Raw genomic sequence first — 21,436 nt, 5'->3', positions numbered from 1 at the left:
ATTCCACCTCTTCATATTTACGATCCATCTTACTGGGTAGGAACCTTCTATAACCAGCCTAAGTCAAAACTTTCACCAACAAATCAAAGAGACAGGGGCATCCAGACAAGGTGGATTTCATCAATTTCGATTAAAATACAAGCAGCAATCAAATTCCTCCACGAGATTGTTCTAGGACCAACAAATGTAAATCTTCTGCAAGCATCTCCCACAGCCTTGAAGGTTTGAAGACTTGACGCATGCAAAGGGATCCCGAACACAGTAATCCACACCATGTTTAAAGGACCCATATCCCTGATTGCTCCAACTAAAGGAATCCACCTTCCCATTCTGAGGTCAGGATAACGAATCTTATTCTGTTCACTTCTCAGGACAATGGGACATTGCTTGCCTCCTCACTTTTGAAAGTGAACAAAAAGAAACCAGCATTCAAATGTCTGACCTGAAAAGGCTTCCCAGGTCGCTACTCAGCAGCAGCCCAACCTTCAATCTTCTCCACATCTAGATCGGAATTAAAAAAATGACCAACCAGACTACGTCCAAGAGCCTGAGTCTCTCTCTAATATCTCCATCCGATTCATTATCACTTCCTTCATATCTCACACACAGAACCTTTAGTGAATACCTGACCATGTAAACCAGCTGCATTTCTATTGATTTAGCCCATACAGCATAATTACCAGTTCCATTTAACTTTATGGATGTCATATGAACACACATGCCTTTGATACCATCACAATTGATGAATCATTCATATTCAACAAGGATCAAATAAGCAGGTGTCTAACAGGTTCTGCACTCAATAACTGTTGAATAATATTATACAATAAGAAAGAACCAACCCAGTCACCAGATGAATCACTCTTCATGGTCACTCACTTAAAGTCAATCATCAAATTGGGTAGGAAATCATGTATATGATCATTCCTTCAATTGAATCACACCACATATACTTTCAGACTTGAAGAAATCACTTCTATTCATCACACCTCCAGTCAAATCACACCACACATACTTTCAGACTTGAAATCTCCACAAAACAATTGCCGTCTCTTGGTTTCTACCCACTAGAGGGTCTCCCTTCAATGATCACCTATCACGACTGCTGTGATGGTAATAACCATCACTGATCACAAAGAAAAAGTCCTTTGGTTGGTGCAATCACCACAGAATAAGATAGGGAACCAAGTTTTTGGAAACAAATAAGGAAAGAGAGATCTCTTTTCTGATTTCTCACTCTCCCTGCTCTGATACCATGTTAATATGCTGTTATGGAATCAGAGTTGCAGTAGGAGAAGTGATCAAGAAGAAAAAAGAAGAAAAGGAGAGGAGAACTGAGGAGAAGAATTGACCAAACTGCTTAGGAAGAAAATAGAAAGCTCAACCAACCCTATAGTAGTCGACCCTCTTTACATTAAAATCAAGATAAAGTGGGTTTACAAATATGCCCCTATTTATGATAAGATATTGGCAAGAGTGCCCTTATTTATAAGAAATGGATCCTAAATTGTCATATCACCCATATATACTCTCAACATGTACAAAGGATACAATCCAAAAGGATAAGAACCATAGTTGTTAAGGCAATAACTAGAGAGGAAAAGGCAACCATGGAGGGTCCTCTTGCTTAATTGCCTAGCTATTTCGTGATTTCTACATGGTGCTATTGTATACTTTATTCTTGATTTTTTGAGATTATAATAATAAAATAGACATTATTAAACTAAACCATTCGGTTTGTTAGTTAAAATACTAGATTATAATAATAAAATACTAATAACATGGGACATGACACAATCTTTTAACATGAAAACTATAAAGAAATATTAAAACTAAATAGACCAGACAGACATCATTATAGTGAGATTGAAAGGAAGCATAAAGCAAATTGACTTAATTCAATGTCTTGTTAGCTAATTTTAGAAGCATAAAATCAAATTGCCACCAATCACCTTTTTTACAATAACAACGAATTCAGAAAAGGAAAAACCCATTCTCACCGCAAATGCCGTCATTGACTCTTGAAGAGAACAGTGAAGAAGGGGCATATCCTGCGTTTTGACAATAGAACTTCCCTCCCGGGCATGCCGATGTGCCTGCAAATCAGAAAACTGATATCTAAACATTGACAATAACATTTATAGAAAGTAGAGAAAAATCAGGCCAGCTTCTATGTTCCAGACTAACGACCAACATAATGAACAATGTAACAAAAAGACCCAAACACATAAGAAAACCAAAATCCCATAACCAGTTCCTTTGAATAAAAGACTTTGTAGCGTCTATCCCTATGATCAGTTCAGACCCCAGACCAGTATAATAACCCGACTAATCAATTCCCTTCTCTATATATTCAAAATGATCTCTAATGTCCGCTTTTTTCTGTACTTCTTAGCAGTAAAAACCAACCAAGCCAAAGATTCGAAACACCTAGACCAGAAAACAAAATCACCCAGAAAAGCCTCATAGAGACATAGAGAACAAATGCAATACCCATTTGCATTATGTCGATGCAAAAGGCTACAATGGCAAACCTGGCTCATCAGTTCCATCCGGGCAGTCGCAGAAGTCATCGTTCATCTGAGCTTTGGTAAATTTTTTTGATCCATCTTTGCATTTAATAACCTCTCCCTTGAAGTATTTATCATCTGAGTAGTCGAAGAAATCCAGAAATATTTCAGTTTACTTTAAACCAGAGACAAACAATACGAAGATAAATAAGTCCTCACCTTCGGGAGCAATTCCATGTGAATCTTTCGACGCAGCAGAACCTGATCTGGGAATTGAAAACAGAAAGAAGATGCCCAGCAGCAGAGAAAATCGACAGGTTCCCATCATTATCGAATGAAATCCAAACAGAGAAATACCAGATAATAATGCGAATCAAATAAATTAAACATGCATTTCTTTTCAACCAAATAGCGATGATGGACGGGCAATTTTTTTGTGAAATTTTTTACTCTCTGTTTCAGTCTTTCAGAAAGACAGAAATCATAAATAGCTTCTGTACGAAAGAGAGAGAGAGAGAGAGACTGCTAGGGGTCCATAAACGAACAATTTGCATGAATGATAGACCGGGGGTGCTCACGGTTCGGTTAAACGAACCGTCGGTTTTTTTGACCCGAACAGGTACTAGCGGTTTTTGGAAAACCGGTAACCAAAATCAAATCGAAGCCCGTCGGTTAACTGGTTGATCGGTTCGGTTCATCGGTTTTTTGGCTTTTTGATTTTTACAATATATTATAAAAATATATATAAATATATAATAAAAAATTATATATATAATATTATATTTTAAATAATAAATAATATATCATATATTACAAATATATATTTATATATAATGCATATTTATTAATTTATAATATTTAAAATATATATAATATATAATATACATAAAAATGTATAAAATATATAGAAATATATGTATACCGATCAATTCGATTAACCACCGGTTTTCTATATTAGTTAATCGAAACCGAACCGGTACCTTTGATTTTTAAAAACACCGAACCAAAACCAAACCAACCGGTTCGGTTAACCAATTTTTTGGTTTGGTTTGGTTTTTCAGATTTTTTTGTTTTTTGTTCACCCCTAAGACTGCCCAATGGTGATCATGGGCTTGGGTGGGCCAGGCTTAGCATCAATTATTATGGGCTTAACCCTAGGCCGGCCCAATGCAGGCCTAAGACACAAGCCCAGGCGGGTCGGGACCCTAGAAAAGAACAAAACAAAATATTTTCATCTTAAAGGCTGTAACCTGGAAGCCTTTAACAATATAACATGTAGTTCTTTAGGCCAAGGGGCCAACCTGCAACCAATCATAAGATGTTAAGAGTCCCCAGAATGTTGTCCCAAGGGCGAGTAATCAAATAGCCAAGTTAGTTGAGGGCTCAAAGAAGGATGAGGTCTCAGTAAGCTAGAGTAAATTGAGAATACAAGTATGCATAAGTGAGATACCTAAGGCCAAGGGTCCTTTATATAGTCAGTGTCGCCTAGGAGTTAGCGTGGTGTGCGTTGTCGGCTTAAGCAAATAGACCTCGACTTCGGGCGAAGGGAGTAGAGAGATGAAGTTAGTGGTTGTGCTTGACGTCACTCCATGTATTCATCCATTGGTAAAAATCGTGACTTGGGACACACATGTGTTGGTTCAAGAGGTCTGACCCAAAGGGTGGAGACAAACTAGGGCCAAACCTCTTGGCATTGTTTTGGTTATCGAGGCTAGTGCCACATGGTGGTTGGCAATGCAGGCAATTGAGTCCAGGCAATGGCAATTGTTGGATGCAAATCTGGACCATTCATTTTCCTAAAAAAAGGGAGGAGAGGCTTATGATGCTCTTGAAATGACCCCACCTAGTCAATCTTATTCCACATCCTAAGAGTCTAGCTCTAATTTCGAGAGTTCCTCTCGACCTCCAAAGCCGGAGGTCTTGCAAAGAGGGTTGTTGCTCATGGGGCCGAGTCGCCAAACTTTTAATATGTCAAAGGAGAGTACTAGGTCAACAAGATCAAAGGCTCCGAGGGGTGACACTCCCAGTGGAACTTCGGTGGTGAACCTATAGAGTGGGGAAAGAGAGGGATCAGTTGAATCCGAGGGTAACTAGATCAATGGGAATGAAGTCGAGGGTGAGGGCACGAGGCAGTGCAATCAGAGTTGGACAACACCCTTCTGTGACGGTTCAACCTCCTTCAGCGCCATCAGCACGCCATCTAAGTGTCTTGGGTTGGGTCCTTGTACTCTTTTGTAAGGGGGGTATGCCCATGACAATTATATAAATAGTAGTACGAATGTACAGTATTTTGATGTATCCTCTTGTCACTCCCCCAAAAGCTTAACATACTCTTTGAGGGGAGGTAGGTAGTCGAGTGAGCTCATAAGCGTGTAAAGGTTAAGCACGAGATCCCCTCGACACTGTACTGTGTGCTTGTGCTTACCACTGATTAATGCAATACCAGTTGCCTTTTGTCTAATTTGTGTGCACTGTTGTTTCCTTTTGTGTGTTGTTGCTCGCATTTGTAGGCTTTCTCGACCCCAATCGAGTGCCGCATGGGGCCCCGTCGATTAGCCCCGTGACAATTGGTATCAGAGCCCGTTGACACTAGCGGTTGTCAAGCGCAACGAGTTCCTTTCGTGCCCCGCAACAATACCAGCCGGATGAAGAATCGTGACACGCGAGAGGAGATCCAGGAAGGGGTCTCACGGGTTTATGATGAGGACGAGCCTAGAGGTAGCTCTCCCAAAGACAAAGGCGTCAGCTCAAAGCATAGCAAGCGTGACAAGTCAGTTGACAGGCTTGCGACCATGGACAAGCGCATCATGCGCTGTGAAGCAGTGGTTGGCGAAACTCGTGGCCGTGTGGACGAGCTTCAAATCAACCTTGAGACCGTAGCATCGGTCGTGGAAAGATTGGAGGACCAGTCCGGTGACGGCTCCAACAGACCAGATAACCCACTAGAAGACCTGGTGAAGTGCCTACAGATCCAGCTTGAAGACTTGAAGGGCGAAGTGACCCTTCTGAAGAGGCTGATGGCCAGTACAACCAGCACACCTGCTGCTCCAGCCCCTCCAAAGATCAAAGTCCGCGAGCCTACCTCATATGCAGGGACCCGCGATGCCTGGGAGCTTGACAACTTCCTTTGGCAGATGGAACAATATTTCACTGCCGCCGAACTCGTCGAGGAGGCGGCCAAGGTGCGTACTGTTGTTATGTATCTTACTGATGTTGCTATGTTATGGTGGCGCAGGAGATGTGCCGATGTGGAGCGAGGATTATGCTCCATTAATACGTGGTCCGTGTTCAAGAGCGAGATAAAGCGCCAGTTCTATCCAGAGAATGTGGAGTACCAAGCCCGTCGGAAGCTCAAGAACCTAAAACACACGGGCTCATTGCATGAGTACGTGAAGGAGTTCTCCGCGCTATCGCTCGAGATCACGGACATGTCAGACAAAGACCTCCTCTTCAACTTTATGGACGGCCTACAACAATGGGCTGAGCTCGAACTCCAGAGACGAGGTGTAAAGGACCTCGCCACAGCCATGGCCGTTGCTGAACAACTGGTAGACAACAGGCGACCAAGCAAAGACGGCCCCAAACCCAACTCATATCAGGGCGTAGGCAAGATGGGAGGTGACAGGAAACCTTACTACGCGCCCAAGGGAGACTCTGGGCCAAGTAAACCCAACACTTACAAGTTCTACAGGAGACCCGAAGGAGACACTGGATACAGGGGTGGCCAGTTTGTGAAGAGAACACCTCCGGCACCTTGCTTCATCTGTGAGGGAAAGCATTGGACTAAGGATTGTCCTAGTCGGGGGAAGCTCAATGCCTTGCTTGCAAAGCTTAGTGATGATGAGCATAGCGAGGAGGAGAAGGAACCGGGGGAGACAAGAATGGGGGCTCTACGAAGACTCAACGCAATGAAGAAAAAGACGAGCCCACAAGGAGCATCGAAGTTAAAGCCGAAGGGACTGATGTATGTAGACATTCGCTTGAATGGTAAGCCCACAAGAGCCATGGTGGATACCGGTGCTACCCACAACTTTATTTCTATGGAGGAGGCATCCCGAGTAGAACTTGCACCTACCAAGGAAGCCGGATGGTTGAAGGCTGTGAACTCTAATGCCAAACCCATACAAGGTGTAGCTCATGGGGTGGTCTTGCAACTTGGTGACTGGGAAGGGATGATAGACCTCTCAGTCGTGCCCATGGATGATTTCCAGGTTGTTCTCGGCATGGACTTCTTAACTCAAGTAAAGGCGGTGCCCATGCCCTTCCTCAACAAAGTGTGCATATTTGAAGACCAGGCTCCTTGCATGGTTCCAGTTGTGCCAGATACCACGTCCACCCCCAAGATGCTCTCAGCATTGCAACTCAAGGATGGAGTGCGGAAAGGAGAGACCACTTACCTAGCCACATTGGTGAACTCCGACCTGCCTGATCCACCAACTGAGCATATCCCGCCAGCGATTACAATGGCACTAGAAGAATTTCAGGATGTCATGCCTCCCACATTGCCGAAGAAGCTTCCCCCAAGGAGAGAAGTTGATCACAAGATTGAGTTGGAGCCTGGAACCAAACCACCGGCTCGTCCGCCATACAGAATGTCTCCTCCTGAGCTGGTCGAGCTACGCAGACAGTTGAATGAGTTGTTGGAAGCTGGATTGATTCAGCCTTCCAAGGCCCCTTTTGGAGCACCAGTCCTGTTTCAGAAGAAGCACGATGGATCTCTTCGGCTCTGTATTGACTACCGAGTTCTCAACAAGCTCACCATCAAGAACAAATATCCCATACCATTGGTGGCCGACCTCTTTGACCAACTCAGCAGGGCCAAGTACTTCACCAAGCTAGACCTGAGGTCGGGGTACTATCAAGTGCGTATAGCCGAAGGAGACGAACACAAAACAGTCTGTGTTACTCGTTATGGGTCCTTTGAATTCCGTGTCATGCCCTTTGGGCTTACCAATGCTCCAGCCACCTTTTGTACATTGATGAACAGAATATTTCATCCCTACCTGGACCAATTTGTTGTTGTGTATATTGATGATATTGTGATCTACAGTAGAACCCCTGGAGGAACATGTTGACCACCTCCGCACTGTTTTACAGGTCTTGCGGGACAACAACCTATTTGTTAAGGAGAAATGTTCTTTTGCCACAGAAGAGGTGGCCTTCCTCGGTCATATAATCCGAGCCGGCACAATCAGTATGGATCCAGCTAAAGTCAAAGCCATTCAAGATTGGGTACCGCCCACCAGGGTCACCGAACTTCGCTCCTTCCTCGGCCTCGTGAACTACTATAGAAGATTCATCTCTGGATTCTCAGCACGAGCCACTGCCCTCACCAACTTACTAAAGAAGACTAGTATGTGGACCTGGAGTGAATGTTGCCAAACCTCTTGGACTCCTACAACCTCTTCCAACTCCCTCACAACCTTGGGAGAGTGTTTCCATGGACTTCATCAGCGGTCTTCCTAAAGTGGGAGACTATACATCCATTGTTGTTGTTGTTGATAGATTTTCCAAGTATGCCACTTTCACCCCAGCACCAAAGCACCTTTCAGCAGAAGACACGGCATACATTTTCTTCAAGCACGTGGTGAAGTATTGGGGAGTCCCACGGAACATTGTTAGTGATCGGGATCCCCGATTCACTAGTGCTTTCTGGACAGAGCTATTCAAGCTTCTTGGCTCGAACTTGAACTTCTCCAGCAGCAGTCATCCAGAGTCAGATGGGCAGATAGAGAGAATGAACTCCCTCCTTGAAGAGTACCTCCGCCATTTTGTATCAGCCACACAGAAGAATTGGGTTCGATTGCTGGACATTGCGCAGTTTTCCGTCAACACACAGAAGAACTCCTCCACCAATCAAAGTCCTTTTGAAGTCATCACCGGCCAACTACCAAGATGTCCGCACAGCATCGTTGACGACCATCATGGAAGAAGCCCTCGAGCCTTCACTTTCACCAGGGAATGGAAAGAATGCCTTGACATCACTCGAGCCTCCCTAGAGAAAGCCTCTAAAAGAATGAAGAAATGGGCCGATTTGGGTAGACGACCCGAGAACTTCCAAGTAGGTGACCTGGCCTTAGTAAAACTCCATACCCACTGCCTTAGGTTCTTTCGAAGAGTTCATCCCGGGCTTGTGAGAAAATATGAGGGACCCTGCGAAATCCTAGCCAAAGTAGGAGCTTCAGCCTACAGACTCAAACTACCTCCATGGCTAAAAGTACACCCTGTCTTTCACGTAAGCCAACTTAAACCCTACCATGCTGACCACCAAGACACCTCCCGAAACCAAAGTCAACGCCCGCACCCATCATACCGACCACCCAAGAATCGATCCCTTGACTCCATCCTCAACCATAGGTTGTCCCAATCCTCCCAAACATCAGAATGGGAGTACCTGGTGAAGTGGAAGGGACCTGCAGAAGAAGACACCTGGGAGCTTGCAGCAGACCTCCTCCCGTTCGCAGTGAAGCTGGACGAGTACCTGAGGAAGAATCTTCGAGGACGAAGATTGAATTGAGTGGGGGAGACTGTGATGGTTCAACCTCCTTCAGCGCCATCAGCACGCCATCTAAGTGTCTTGGGTTGGGTCCTTGTACTCTTTTGTAAGGGGGGTATGCCCATGGCAATTATGTAAATAGTAGTACGAATGTACAGTATTTTGATGTATCCTCTTGTCACTCCCCCAAAAGCTTAACATACTCTTTGAGGGGAGGTAGGTAGTCGAGTGAGCTCATAAGCGTGTAAATGTTAAGCACGAGATCCCCTCGACACTGTACTGTGTGCTTGTGCTTACCACTGATTAATGCAATACCAGTTGCCTTTTGTCTAATTTGTGTGCACTGTTGTTTCCTTTTGTGTGTTGTTGCTCGCATTTGTAGGCTTTCTCGACCCCAATCGAGTGCCACACGGGGCCCCATCGATTAGCCCCGTGACACTTCGTCATGCAGATATAGAGAGGCTTTGCAATAAGTACCATATCCTCGATGGCTATAGGGCTAAGATTCCTCGAGTGGGTGATATGCCTTGATCAACCAAGTTTGCTAGCATTATCTACAATCACAATGGGGATAGTGCTCCCCGATGACCGTCAAACTTGGGCTCGGGTGTCATCTTTAACTATCCAAGGGATGTTATTGGAAAAATAGCTGAGGTAAGTATTTAATTTTTCCCTGTATTGGCTAGTTATCATGTTATAATATGTTGTTTTATCCTTACTCCGTCTTGCTATAGCTGGCCTCTCTGTCAGGCTCTACGACTCAAAGTCCAAGCCCTATCATCGAAGTAGGTGAGGGCAGATGTCGACCGTCTTAAGCGAGAGTTGATTGAGACTAGAGGTAACTCCCAAGGAGCTAAGGCCAACAACCAGAAGTTGAAAGCGAAGCTTGAGGAGGTTGGGGCAAGGCTTTAGGATGCTGAGGAAAGGCGCCAAAAGGCTAAGGCCAAGGCCATGTCGAAAAAATACCTTGTGAAGGGCTTGAAGATGGAATTGTGGTTCATGGAGAAAAAGTTGGAAGAGTTGGCAGTCATGGCTATCAAGGCTTACAAGGCTATAAACAAAGCACAAGGACTTAGCTGACTTCGGAGGCCTATCTTACTTGGAGGGGTTTGAACTGTTAAGGGTAAAGTGCTAGCTGTCGTCCCTAATTTTGATGCTGGCATCTTCACTGAGGCCAAGAAGGATGAGGGAAGCCTAAAGATAGTTAGGGCAGGAAGGAGACCATGACAGACGATGTTCACACCGAGGTTCAAGTCGATGGCACCCAATTTTAAGTTTATTTAGAGTTGTGATGGTTGGGCTTGAGGGGGAGTGTAGAGAACATTAATGTGGTCCCCATTGTGTTTGTTAGTTTATAATGGTAGTTAGTTTCAGTTAGCAGTTAATTCAGTTGGTAGTTATATTAGTTCCTTTTATTTCTTTTGCCATGTGTGAACAACCATCCAATTCTAGGTTTAAAGTAGAGAAGAAGAAGAGGAAGAAGAAGAAGAGAAGAAGAAGAAGAAGAAGAAGAAGAAGAAGAAGAAGGAGAAGAAGAAGAAGGGTTTAGCCAGTAGAGGAAAAGTTACCTCACTAGTCGACCCACTTGTATTTATATCAAATAAACTCAGTTACAAGAAAGACCTTTCACTCTCAAATAGATAAACCTAAAAGACCAAAATACCCCTTGTAGGTAGGGTAAGGCATGGGGAACAGTCTCTTTGAAAGATAGAGAGAGGCCAGGAAGTAGGGAGATTGGCTTTCGGGTTAAGGGTGCTAGGGTAAGTAGTCGAAGCCAAAGGGTGCTTGAGTGCTAGATGCTGAATGGATTCCAATACAATGAGGATCTCTATTTATGGGGGAGATCCCGAGATCCTAAAAGGTAGGAGATAAAGGTACTTATGACCTATCGGGAAAGGGAATATTAGATTCGCTGTTAATCATTAAGTGCACCACTGGGTTTTCTCCACGTGTCTCGTGGAGATCTCCCTAAGGATCGACTTTCCTTCCCCTAAAGATCCCTCATTACTCACGTGTGATATTACCTCTCGTGTACTTTATTTAATTGACGTGGCATTTAATGACGGCACTGCCCAGTGGGCGGTATCTTGTTAACCCTACATGGCGTTGCACCACGTCTTTTGATGAGCTGTGGGTTTATCGCGGATTTGGGCACGCACGAGCCTCGCCATGGGCTTAGCCTGGGTTTCTCTTGGCTTGAGTCGCGAATGGGCTCATAGGCGTGTGGTGAACTATTGGTTTATCGAGATTCTGCGATGCGCTCTATGAGTTCATCGCAGAACCTATGGTGTGTTGCGGGTTCATCGCAATAGGAAAGTTGATTGTAGGATATTCGCATGCAACCTCGTGATGTTAATTAATTTAGTGTTTGATGTTCTCTGAGGGTCTGAGCGGACATTATATATCTACATTAGCTCACCTACTTATCGGTAAGTGGGAGCTTATCGATAAGCACTTTGTCCTCTCATTTTTGAGTTTTGTAATGAATTCGCTTGTATACGTTGGGTCTGGGGATTTTCCCTATTTTGTAGCTTTGTATAGATCTTGCATGCCTTGTGTCTACTGTAGTAGTTTCTTACATTCCACAGCTTAGCCCCCCTGTCTTTTGGTAATTTGCTTCCTGTCAATGGTCAATGTTGTGCTCTATTTATGTGTGTTTAGCCCCCCTGACCATTGACGGGAAGGGAATTGGAAAAAGACACTGAGAGTCATTTCTATTGACCGTTTCCTTTCCACCAAGGGACGAACTTGCTTTCAATTTGTGAGTTTTAGCCCCCTTGGCTGTTGGAGGAGGAATATCGGTGTTGCCATCAACCCCTCTTTGACTACTATTGTCGAGAAAAGGAGATTGGCAGGGGGTGATGTTATTAATGGCTTGGCAGGGGCAGAGCCCCTCCTATGTGATGGTGTGATGCTCTTCAATGCTTGTTGCTTGTCGATGGTGGGGGATTCGGCGACGTATCGGGATTCTATGGTTGATGGGGACCAGGGGAGCCTTTTAGGGGTGGCCACGTGTCTGCCATTATGAGCAGCTCCTTACTTATCATTCTATAATAAATGCGGATTGTTCACTCGTGTGAGATTATTTCGATATCCAATATATGTGGTGGTGGTTGCTGATGTGGCGCCTCTTTTGAATTAATGCGAGATTCAATCCTACCCTTATGAGGGTATTTATGCAAATTACCATGGGGTGCTTTTTGCTAAGCATCATTTCGGGTCCTGTACTGGCATCTATTCATCTTCTCCGGTGTCGTTTGGTATTCCGAGTGTGTGACAACTACCTATAAAAGCCATGTAGGGCGCAACGGATCAGGTCTATATTCTAGTTACCCTTGCATTTGTATCTTTGTTGCTCTGGGTGTATTTTCAATTTCATCTCAATGCTTCCTACCCTTATGAGGGTATTTATGCAAATTACCATGGGCTGCTTTTTGCTAAGCATCATTTCGGGTCCTGTACTGGCATCTATTCATCTTCTCCGGTGTCGTTTGGTATTCCGAGTGTGTGACAACTGCCTATAAAAGCCATGTAGGGCGCAACGCATCGGGTCTATATTCTAGTTACCCTTGCATTTGTATCTTTGTTGCTCTGGGTGTATTTTCAATTTCATCTCAATGCTTTCTTTGTTCTTTTCTTTTCTTGTAATGGCTCCTCGTCAGCAAAGGGCAGAGAAGAAGACTGGGAAGAAAGTGTAGAAGAAGGTCGAGTGTCCCTTCCCTAACTTTGTCAAGGAAGTTGATTGAGTGAAACTTTTGCTGGAGAGGGAGGCGGTTGTGGTGGCCAACGGGGGAAAGCCCAATGCCGGTTTATAGAGGGCATTGAGTTGATGTGTCTCTGTGGCCAATTAGATCGGTCGGTGTCCTACAAGTGCCAAGAGCCTAGGACTGACAGCTCAAAGTCCCCAAGCAGTTATAGTGCCTGGACACAGTTCGTGCTGGAAAATCCTATGTATAGCAGGATGCTACAAGATGTCAGTCTTCTTCATTTCGTGGATTGCTATATTGGGCTGAGGGGTCAGGAAGGTGTGAAGTATGTGAAACCCCTCTTAGAGCATTGGTGTTGCTGAACTCATACCTTCGTTGGCGTGTTTAGGGAGTTTACGGTTATAGTGGAGGATGTGGTGGCGTTGTTGGCATTGCCCATCGGGGGCTCCTTGTCCTTTCAACACCTCTAGCATATCGAGTCTATCCCGAATGATCTTAGGGGACTCTATGACCAGCTTCTTGCGGAGATTGCGTCATTTAAAACTTGAGAAGACAGGACCATTGCTCGTGGGAAATTGCCACTGGAACACTGGCTGGAGTATTGGTTTGAATGCCGCGGTGGGAGGGACGCAATGGTATGTGGGTCAGATAGCCAATGACATCTTGCCGCCTACATTCTGTATGTGGCTTCGCGGTTTCTTTTCCCTGGTTTGGCGTCTATGTTTTTGGGGTGCTTATATGAGCAGCTGTACGACACCGTTCACCAGATGATGGATCCCAGCTGCAAGCACCGTATTAGTTAAATATGCCCCCCTTTCTTTGGATGTATTTGTGCGAGCGTCTCAATTTCAGTGTCACAACTCGGGAGCTCTCTCCAATGCATGTTGTTGTGGCTACCATGGTAGGGGATGAGTTCGAAGAGAAGGTGTTCAATGTTTACCATGGGAAGCGTTGGTTGCAGGCTGATAGGCATAAGGAGTTCAAGATGAGCTATATCAATGTAAGACTCACTTCGTTCGATGGTTTCACCTGGCGGCCCTATATTCAGGCCGTTCTGCATGTTATGCCATTCTATATTGGCATGTTGGCTCGAGAGGGTGGTGACCAGCATTGTGCTGTGGACGTTAGGAGTGCTTCTGTGGGTATAGCGTGATTGGTGGTTTGGCTGGGTGTGGTGGCCTACCTTGATCGCACTAGCGAAACATAGTTAGTTGTGTACCGTCAATCGAGTGTTGCGTCAATTCGAGTATGATGATATTGGTGCCCAGTTTTTAAAAGCTTCGCGGGAGGATGTTTTCTGGACTCGGCGTCATGAGCTCACCTTTTTTGAAATATCAAGGTTTCCCATTGCAGGTCATTTTAGGGTTCAGGGGTGTTGGTCGCTTCGACTAGCATATCTCTACACCCTCTTTGGTGGCTTTCAGGAGCTTATTTGGGCGAACCCTTAGCCCCGTTGTTAGACAGTGTATGCCCTTAGCTCCAATCAGAATGATGTACATTATGACATTTAATGTAAATGCATAAAGTACATCTTTGATTCATTTATTATGGTGTGTTTCTGTGTAATACCCTTAAACTGGACACTTATGAGACTCGTGTTAGTTTAGAATCTTCGCAGCCGTTGGATAGATCTGGGGAGATTTATCCTGCCAAAGCTGACACTGATGTGCCGCCAAGTTGGTTGGGGTGTCTTGTCTCAGCTGCCAGGGTGAGACCTAAGGTACATGCAGTGTGGGTTTTCTTGAATCCCTGAACCGGACCAAAATTCCAGTATTGCCCTGGACCTTGGAGATAGATGGGCAAAACTGGAATGTTACACCTGACACCTAGACTCGATTATGATATTACACTAGGTGTTGGATTGGATTGTCTTTGATATGCCAATCAGTGAGATCCTTAGAGGGGGTCAAAATCTAGGTATGTTGGGACAGTCCGAGAATTCATCTAAGTGAATGATCGGGGATGCACTCTCTCTAATGGAAACAAAAAACTGCCGGTAATCGATTTCAACCGTTGAAATTTGTTTTACAAAATATATTTATATATAGATATACATACATACATATATTGATGTGTGGCTCATTGTGACACTAGCAAATGCACTAGCCGTTCAAGTAATAAAGTTGTGAGTGAAGTATCGTTCCCACGAGGATTTAGGAAACAAGTATCAATACTAAATTGAGTACTTCTTATCTGATTAACAAATAAATCAAAACTTTAATGAAAGCTAAAAATCCTAAATTAAAATATATCTAAGTCATTGTCCCAATTGACTTCAAATCAGGTTAGAAGAGTAAACAGTAAAAGTCTATCTCAGAATTCAGCAATCTATCAATTTGGACCATTCGAATAAATCATGATTGAGCCTTGGTTTGGTCAGACCTCAAGCTCATGAACAGCCTCTTTCGAGTGCATGTTCAATCTATGCATGAGTGATAATCCCCATATCTCTATCAAGGATCTAATCCTCATGCATGCATTTCTTCAAACACATCTAAGGCATCAATTCAAAACTGAATTGATCACCAACTGAAATATGCAAGTTATCTCTAATCTTGCATCCAATTCAGTTCTTGAATAGTAGATCTGAATTCCTAGAGTCTCTCTCAAGCACTCTAGGAATTCCAAGCTTTAGATCCATTCGGCCAATCTGAAAAATGCAGATCTGAATTCTCTTTCAAACAATTTAGATCTTGCAATCTCAGATCTGAGAATTCAGATCTGAGTTTTGAAGGTTAATTGGCTGAATTAATCTACAAAAACACCCTTATTCAAGAAACTTCAAGTACAATTCATAACCATTCGAATGAATAAAAAAGAATTAGATTGCTGAATTGAAATTTTACAAGCTGAAATACATCAAGGAAGAATGGAAGAAGAAGAAAGAAGAAATAAAATATAACAAAGAAACAAAATTCAAATTAAAGGAGAATGAAACTACAATTGAGTTATTACAAAGGATCTTTGAATCGCAAACCCCCAATTTCGAACTCACCTTCTCTTCTAGCTTGCTTGTCTTGAACTTTCTTCAGCCCTTCTTCTTCTTCTTCCTTGCGCCTAGCCTTCTTCTCTTCTCTTCTCTCAAGGTGGCCGAACCTCTAAGAGTGGGAGAGCCTTCCTCTGAAGCAATTGAACACCTCTCCCCCCTTCTAGAGGCCTCCTTATAAAGTTTTTCAAAGGGGCTCTTGCCCCTTCTTGAAGCCTCTAGAATGGGGTGTATTACACCCCTTTCTTGAACTTTCTAGAGTTCTCTTGAAAGCCTCCTAAGGGCTGCTATTTGGGCTGCACTTAGGCTCTCTCTTAGCACATGATAGCTATACTTTGAACTGCTCTTTTGGTCTGAGAATGAGCCTTCTTTGCTGAGCCAAATTCCATTCTTAACTGGGCTTTCTTTTCTTGGGTTTTCTCAAGGAATCCAATTGCTCTTCTTGGGCCGAAGTGCTATCTCTTGCTTCCACAACTGGGCTGGGCTGAATTTGGTCTTTTTGAACCTTCTTTCCTTGCCTTTTTCCTTCATTTTCTTGGATTAATTACCCTTAAAACTTATTCTTAGCATTAAGCTAAATTAAGACAAAAATTAATAAAACCGGCATAAAAATCCATGCTAAAGTCCTCAAAAATTATAGATAAATTGTAGGTTCATCATATATATATATATTATGGTTTCAAAATGTTTGCAAATGGTTTTAATTCCCGGGATCCATGTGAGTAGAGAGTGCAGCACTGTACCTTGCAGTCGAGGGAGAGGTCTTCTCTTGTCGGACAGTGTTTGATCATTATGGGCTGAGAGGTTAAGTGTAAGACCATTGAGGGTAATACCTGATGGGGCTAATCTTGCATCTATCCACAGTCCTTGGGTTTTTATAAGGTGGATTGACCCAAGGACCATTTAGTGAAAATGTTGGGCACATTAAGAGCCCATGGTGATGGGCTCAGGGGTTCACTGTCTCCTACAGTGAATTCGGCCAATCCTTGTAATAGAGGCTGGACTAAACCCATGTGGCTGATGTGTAGATCAATGTTTTGGACCCACGCAATACAAGGATATCCAACTGGGCAGCAGTTTGGAGGTTAAGAGAGCATATAGACTTAATGAGTCTAAAGCCCAATTCGAACTGGCTTAATGAGATTAATTAAAGAGGGGCGGTTCTGGGATTTAGATCAATAGATAGAATAAGACATTGTCCCTATCCACTCAAAGAGTCCAGATCCAAATAAAGATTTGGATCAGGAAATTCTTAATTAGATTAGGATGGCTGAGCTTTATCTGCAGATAAGATAAGGGATTATCCTTATCTCTTAAAGAGAGTCCAGATCCAAATACAAGATTTGGATTAGAAAACTCGTAATGGGATTAGGAGAACCTTTCTTTAAGGCTATAAAGAGAGGAGCAAATTCCTCGCATACGGAGAACTTGAGAATGGTCTCTATGTTCTCCATCCTTCTCTGGAAACTAACATAACCGAAACTACGTCGGATGATATCCCCAAAAAAAGAACCCGTGATACAGTTAATCCCATGTGCCTGTGGCATTACCGACTTGGCCACATCAACATAGATCGTATCACAAGATTGGTAAAGGATGGTCCTTTGGATTTTCTAACTATAGAAGATCTTCCAACCTGTGAACCTTGCCTTCAGGGTAAGATGACGAAACCGCCATTTAACGGTAATTTGAAAGATGTACAGGCACACTTGACCTTATACATACTGATGTATGTTGTCCCATGAGTGTTAGGATACGTAACCAACACGTTTATTTCATCACATTTACCGATGATTACTCGCAGTATAGTTATGTATACCTAATGAGACAAAAGTCTGAATCCTTTGAAAAGTCAGAGAGTTCAGACAAGAGGTCGAGAAGCAGTTAGGGAGAGAAATTAAGACCCTTCGATCGGATCGAGGTGGCGAGTATCTCTCTGATGAATTCATGGACTACTTAAAGGTCAATGGGATAGTATCACAACTAGCTCCTCCTGCTACACCACAGCTAAACGGTGTGTCAGAGAGGAGGAACCAGACTTTACTAGATATGGTCCGATCACTTCTCGTACACTCAAAGTTACCCACATCCTTTTGGGGTTACACATTAGAGACTGCGATATACGTGTTGAACCGGGTTCCAACCAAATCAGTTATGAAGACTCTCTATGAGCTTTGGACTGATAAGAAACCAAGTGTGAGACACTTGAAGATTTGGGGTTGTCTGGCACATGTTAAAAGAACGAGTGCGGAAAAATTGGAACCCAAGACCAGCCGTTGCATATTCATAGGCTACCCAAAGGCCCTGTGGGTTACTTATTCTATGACCCAGGAGAAGAGAAGGTGTTTTATAGCCGAAATGCCCATTTCTTAGAAGATGATTACATCCTGAACAATCATCGTCAAGAAATTGTTTTTGATGAGGAGAGCTCAGGGGTAGTGGGAGGTGTCCCACAAGCTCCACTTAATGGCCAACCTAGAAGATCTACCCGGGTTTCCAGGCCTCCAGTTCGTTTCGGCTATGACTAGGATAGTTATTTGGTGGAAGCCACGACTAGTGAGGAGGATCCCGTGACTTATACGAAAGCTATGTTGGACATAGATTCAATGATGTGGGTAGATGCCATGAGAGCTTAGATGGACTCAATGGAGACCAATTGAGTCTGAACTTTGGTAGATCCGCCCCCTGGGGTAAAAGCAATTGGTTGCTAATGGATTTATAAGAGGAAGAAGGGCCCCGATGGTAAAGTTGAGACCTACAAAGCTCGTCTTGTGGCAAAAGGGTACATTTAGAAAGAAGGAATCGATTATGAGGAAACCTTTTCGCCGGTGGCCATGCTTAAATCTATTAGGATCCTGCTAGCTGTAACAGCGTACCATGATTACGAGATTTGGAAAATGAATGTCAAAACTGCGTTCCTAAATGGAGATCTTACTGAAGATATCTATATGCAGCAATCGTAAGGTCTATATGCAGCAATCGTAAGGTTTTATATCTGCGGGTCAGGAACACATGGTATGTAAACTAAACCGATCCATATATGGACTTAAGCTAGATTTTAGGAGTTGGAACATCTGGTTTGACTCCACTGTCAAAAAGTTTGACTTTGAGCAAAATCCGGATGAGCCCAATGTTTATAGAAAATCTAGTGGGGATAAGGTTACTTCCTGGTTCTGTATGTAGATGACATTCTACTCATTGGGAATGATGTAGGAATGTTGACTACGGTGAAAGTATGGTTTTCACAGCAATTCTCCATGAAAGATCTTGGAGAAGCCTCCTATATATTGGGTCTTCGGCTCTATAGAGATAGATCGAAGAGGATAATAGGATTATCCCAATTTGCTTACATTGACAAGATAGTCAAGAGATAGAGCATGGAGAACTCCAAGAAAGGAAATGTTCCTTTCAGGCATGGAGTCACTCTCTCGAAGGGTATGTCTCCTGGTGGGTGTCGAATCCAACCAAAAATAAAAGTCCTGCTCTAATTAAATATTTTTGTAGATAGTGATGAGAAAGGTCGTTTCCACAGGGATTGGATTGATTTATTTCCAAGGAAACGAAATAGGGGGTTGTTATAAAGATAAGGAAAATAAAACAAAATAAAATAAAGATTAAATTGATGGGAGGCAGTTTCTGGTTGAAGAGATAAGTTCAGCTTTGATTCTTACCATTGATCATCGATGCAAGGGTGAATTCATCTGCTTATGAATAAATTGGTCATAGCCATTAACAAGTTCTAATAGCCAATCTCTACTCGAATTTTCGGCAACCAAAACAAGCTCTTTGATTGCTTCTCTTATTAATAGATAGTCCTAAACAAGATCTTAGGATTTAATCTATTAATAGCATTATGAGGGGAGAGACCCAATTCTGGTCAGCGAACACACAAGCTCGGATTGTTTAAACCAGATCATATATCCTCCTAACATAAATCGAAAACTTGTCTATAATCAATTTATGTTAGTTGCCATAATGATTAAATCGAACAATCATATATGAAATTGATGGCTTAATCGGCCATAGGTTATTTTCGTTGACTGAGCAAAGGATCCTTCTTGCTTAATCAGTAAAAATAATCCTCACAGGAAATCACAGAAAACATATGAATACTCATAAACAATGAATTGAAATAAAAATCAATTAGATCTCACAATGTTTATAGAATCAAGCTTCCCTAACCTTCAACCAGAAAATAAAAGCTTATACACACTTCATGGGGAAATTTCAGCCCTAGATGGAGAGGGCGTATTCTGCTTTTTCCTCCCTTGCTTGCTGAACTCTTGTCTCCAAGATTGAGTGCCTTGAGTGCTAGTCGAACCCCTTTATATAGCCTTAGGGGGAGGGGCTGTTTCCAGCACCTCTTAGGAGTTCATTCTCAAAAATAGAAAGTCTTATCTCCTAATGGGATAAGGCTTAATTCAGATATAATCTTATCCTTATCTTTCTAATTAGAAATCCTAACTAAGATAGACTTTGACTCTCTTTCTTTTTAGGAGTATAGCAAGAAATTGAAACTCTATCAAGAATTCTTGGTGACTCACGCCTCCAACTCAGCCGAATCCTACTAGGATTGATGGGACTCACTTCTTGCATGCTGAAATCGTACTACTAGGGTTGATGGGGCCCACTTCTTGTATGCTGAATTCGGATTGGTCTTCTCCCACGTGTTGAGGCTCCTTTCAGCTCTCTTCCCAAATTGTTATTTTCTAATTAAAACACAACACAATTCATTAATTAACTTACTAATTAAATAAGAAAAAATACAAATAATATGAAAATTTTGCACACTATCATCTCCCAAGACTCCCGAGGAGATTGAGGGAATGAATGACGTTCCCTATGCCTCAGCCGTTGGGAGCATCATGTATGCCATGTTGTGCACTCGCCCTGACGTCTCTCAGGCAGTGAGTGTGGTAAGCAGATTCCAGTCAAACCCAGGGCAGGAGCATTGGACTGCTGTGAAAAACATACTAAAATACCTTTGAAGGACAAAAGAGTTTTGTTTGGTATTCGATACTAGTTCGCTACAGATCCAGGGGTATACTGATGCCGACTTCCAGTCAGATCCATATGATAGAAAGTCTACCTCTGTATACATTTTCATGATAGGATCGTGTACTGTTATCTGGAAAAGCAGCAAACAGGGTTCCACGCCGGATTCCACAACCGAAGCCGAATACATTGCCGCAAGTGAAGATGCCAAAGAAGCCGTTTGGATGAAGAAGTTCATTCACGAATCGGGAGTAGTTCCATTTAGCACATCACCCATTACATTGTTGTGTGACAACACTGGAGCCATTGCTCAGGCTAAGGAGCCACGAGCCCACTCGAAGTCAAAGCACATCGAGAGGAAGTACCATGTACTACTGGAGATAGTTGGAAGAGGGGACGTCCTAATTCAGAAGGTAGCTTCAGCAGAAAATGTAGCAGACCCATTGACTAAGCCACTGACATAGAAAGTGTTTGAGAAACACGTGGAAAGCATGGGACTCCGGCTTATACCAGATTGGACCTAAGTGCAAGTGGGAGCTGTTAGACAATGTATGCCCTTAGCTCTAATCAAAATGATGTACATTATGACATTTAAGGTAAATGAATAAAGTACATATTTGATTCATGTTATTATGGTGCGTTTCTGCATAATACCCTTAAACTGGACACTTATGAGACTCGTGTTAGTTTAGAATCTTCATAGTCGTTGGATAGATCTGGGGAGATTTATCCTGCCAAGGCT

At 43.1% G+C, this 21,436-nt stretch overlaps 1 protein-coding gene across 9 annotated transcripts in view; it reads right to left on the bottom strand.

Annotated features, from left to right (window-relative positions):
• Window positions 1-3,032, bottom strand: part of LOC148855683 (glucosidase 2 subunit beta-like) — an 85,313-nt gene extending 82,281 nt beyond the window's left edge. For all 9 annotated transcript variants that reach the window (XM_088984186.1, XM_088984188.1, XM_088984187.1 and 6 more), the window contains exons 1-3: window positions 2,730-3,032; window positions 2,535-2,648; window positions 2,001-2,096 (exon numbers count right to left, since the gene is read on the bottom strand). In XM_088984186.1, the coding sequence (XP_088840312.1) occupies window positions 2,001-2,096; window positions 2,535-2,648; window positions 2,730-2,838 (319 nt within the window). In that variant the 5' untranslated portion in view covers window positions 2,839-3,032. The remainder of the gene's footprint in view (window positions 1-2,000; window positions 2,097-2,534; window positions 2,649-2,729) is intronic.
• Window positions 3,033-21,436: the final 18,404 nt, after the last annotated feature.

This window comes from Nelumbo lutea, chromosome 4, assembly GCF_056320005.1.
Source record: "Nelumbo lutea isolate HS-2025 chromosome 4, American lotus-T2T, whole genome shotgun sequence".
NCBI classification, from domain to species: Eukaryota; Viridiplantae; Streptophyta; class Magnoliopsida; order Proteales; family Nelumbonaceae; genus Nelumbo; species Nelumbo lutea.
This window is presented reverse-complemented; position numbering and strand designations above follow the sequence as displayed.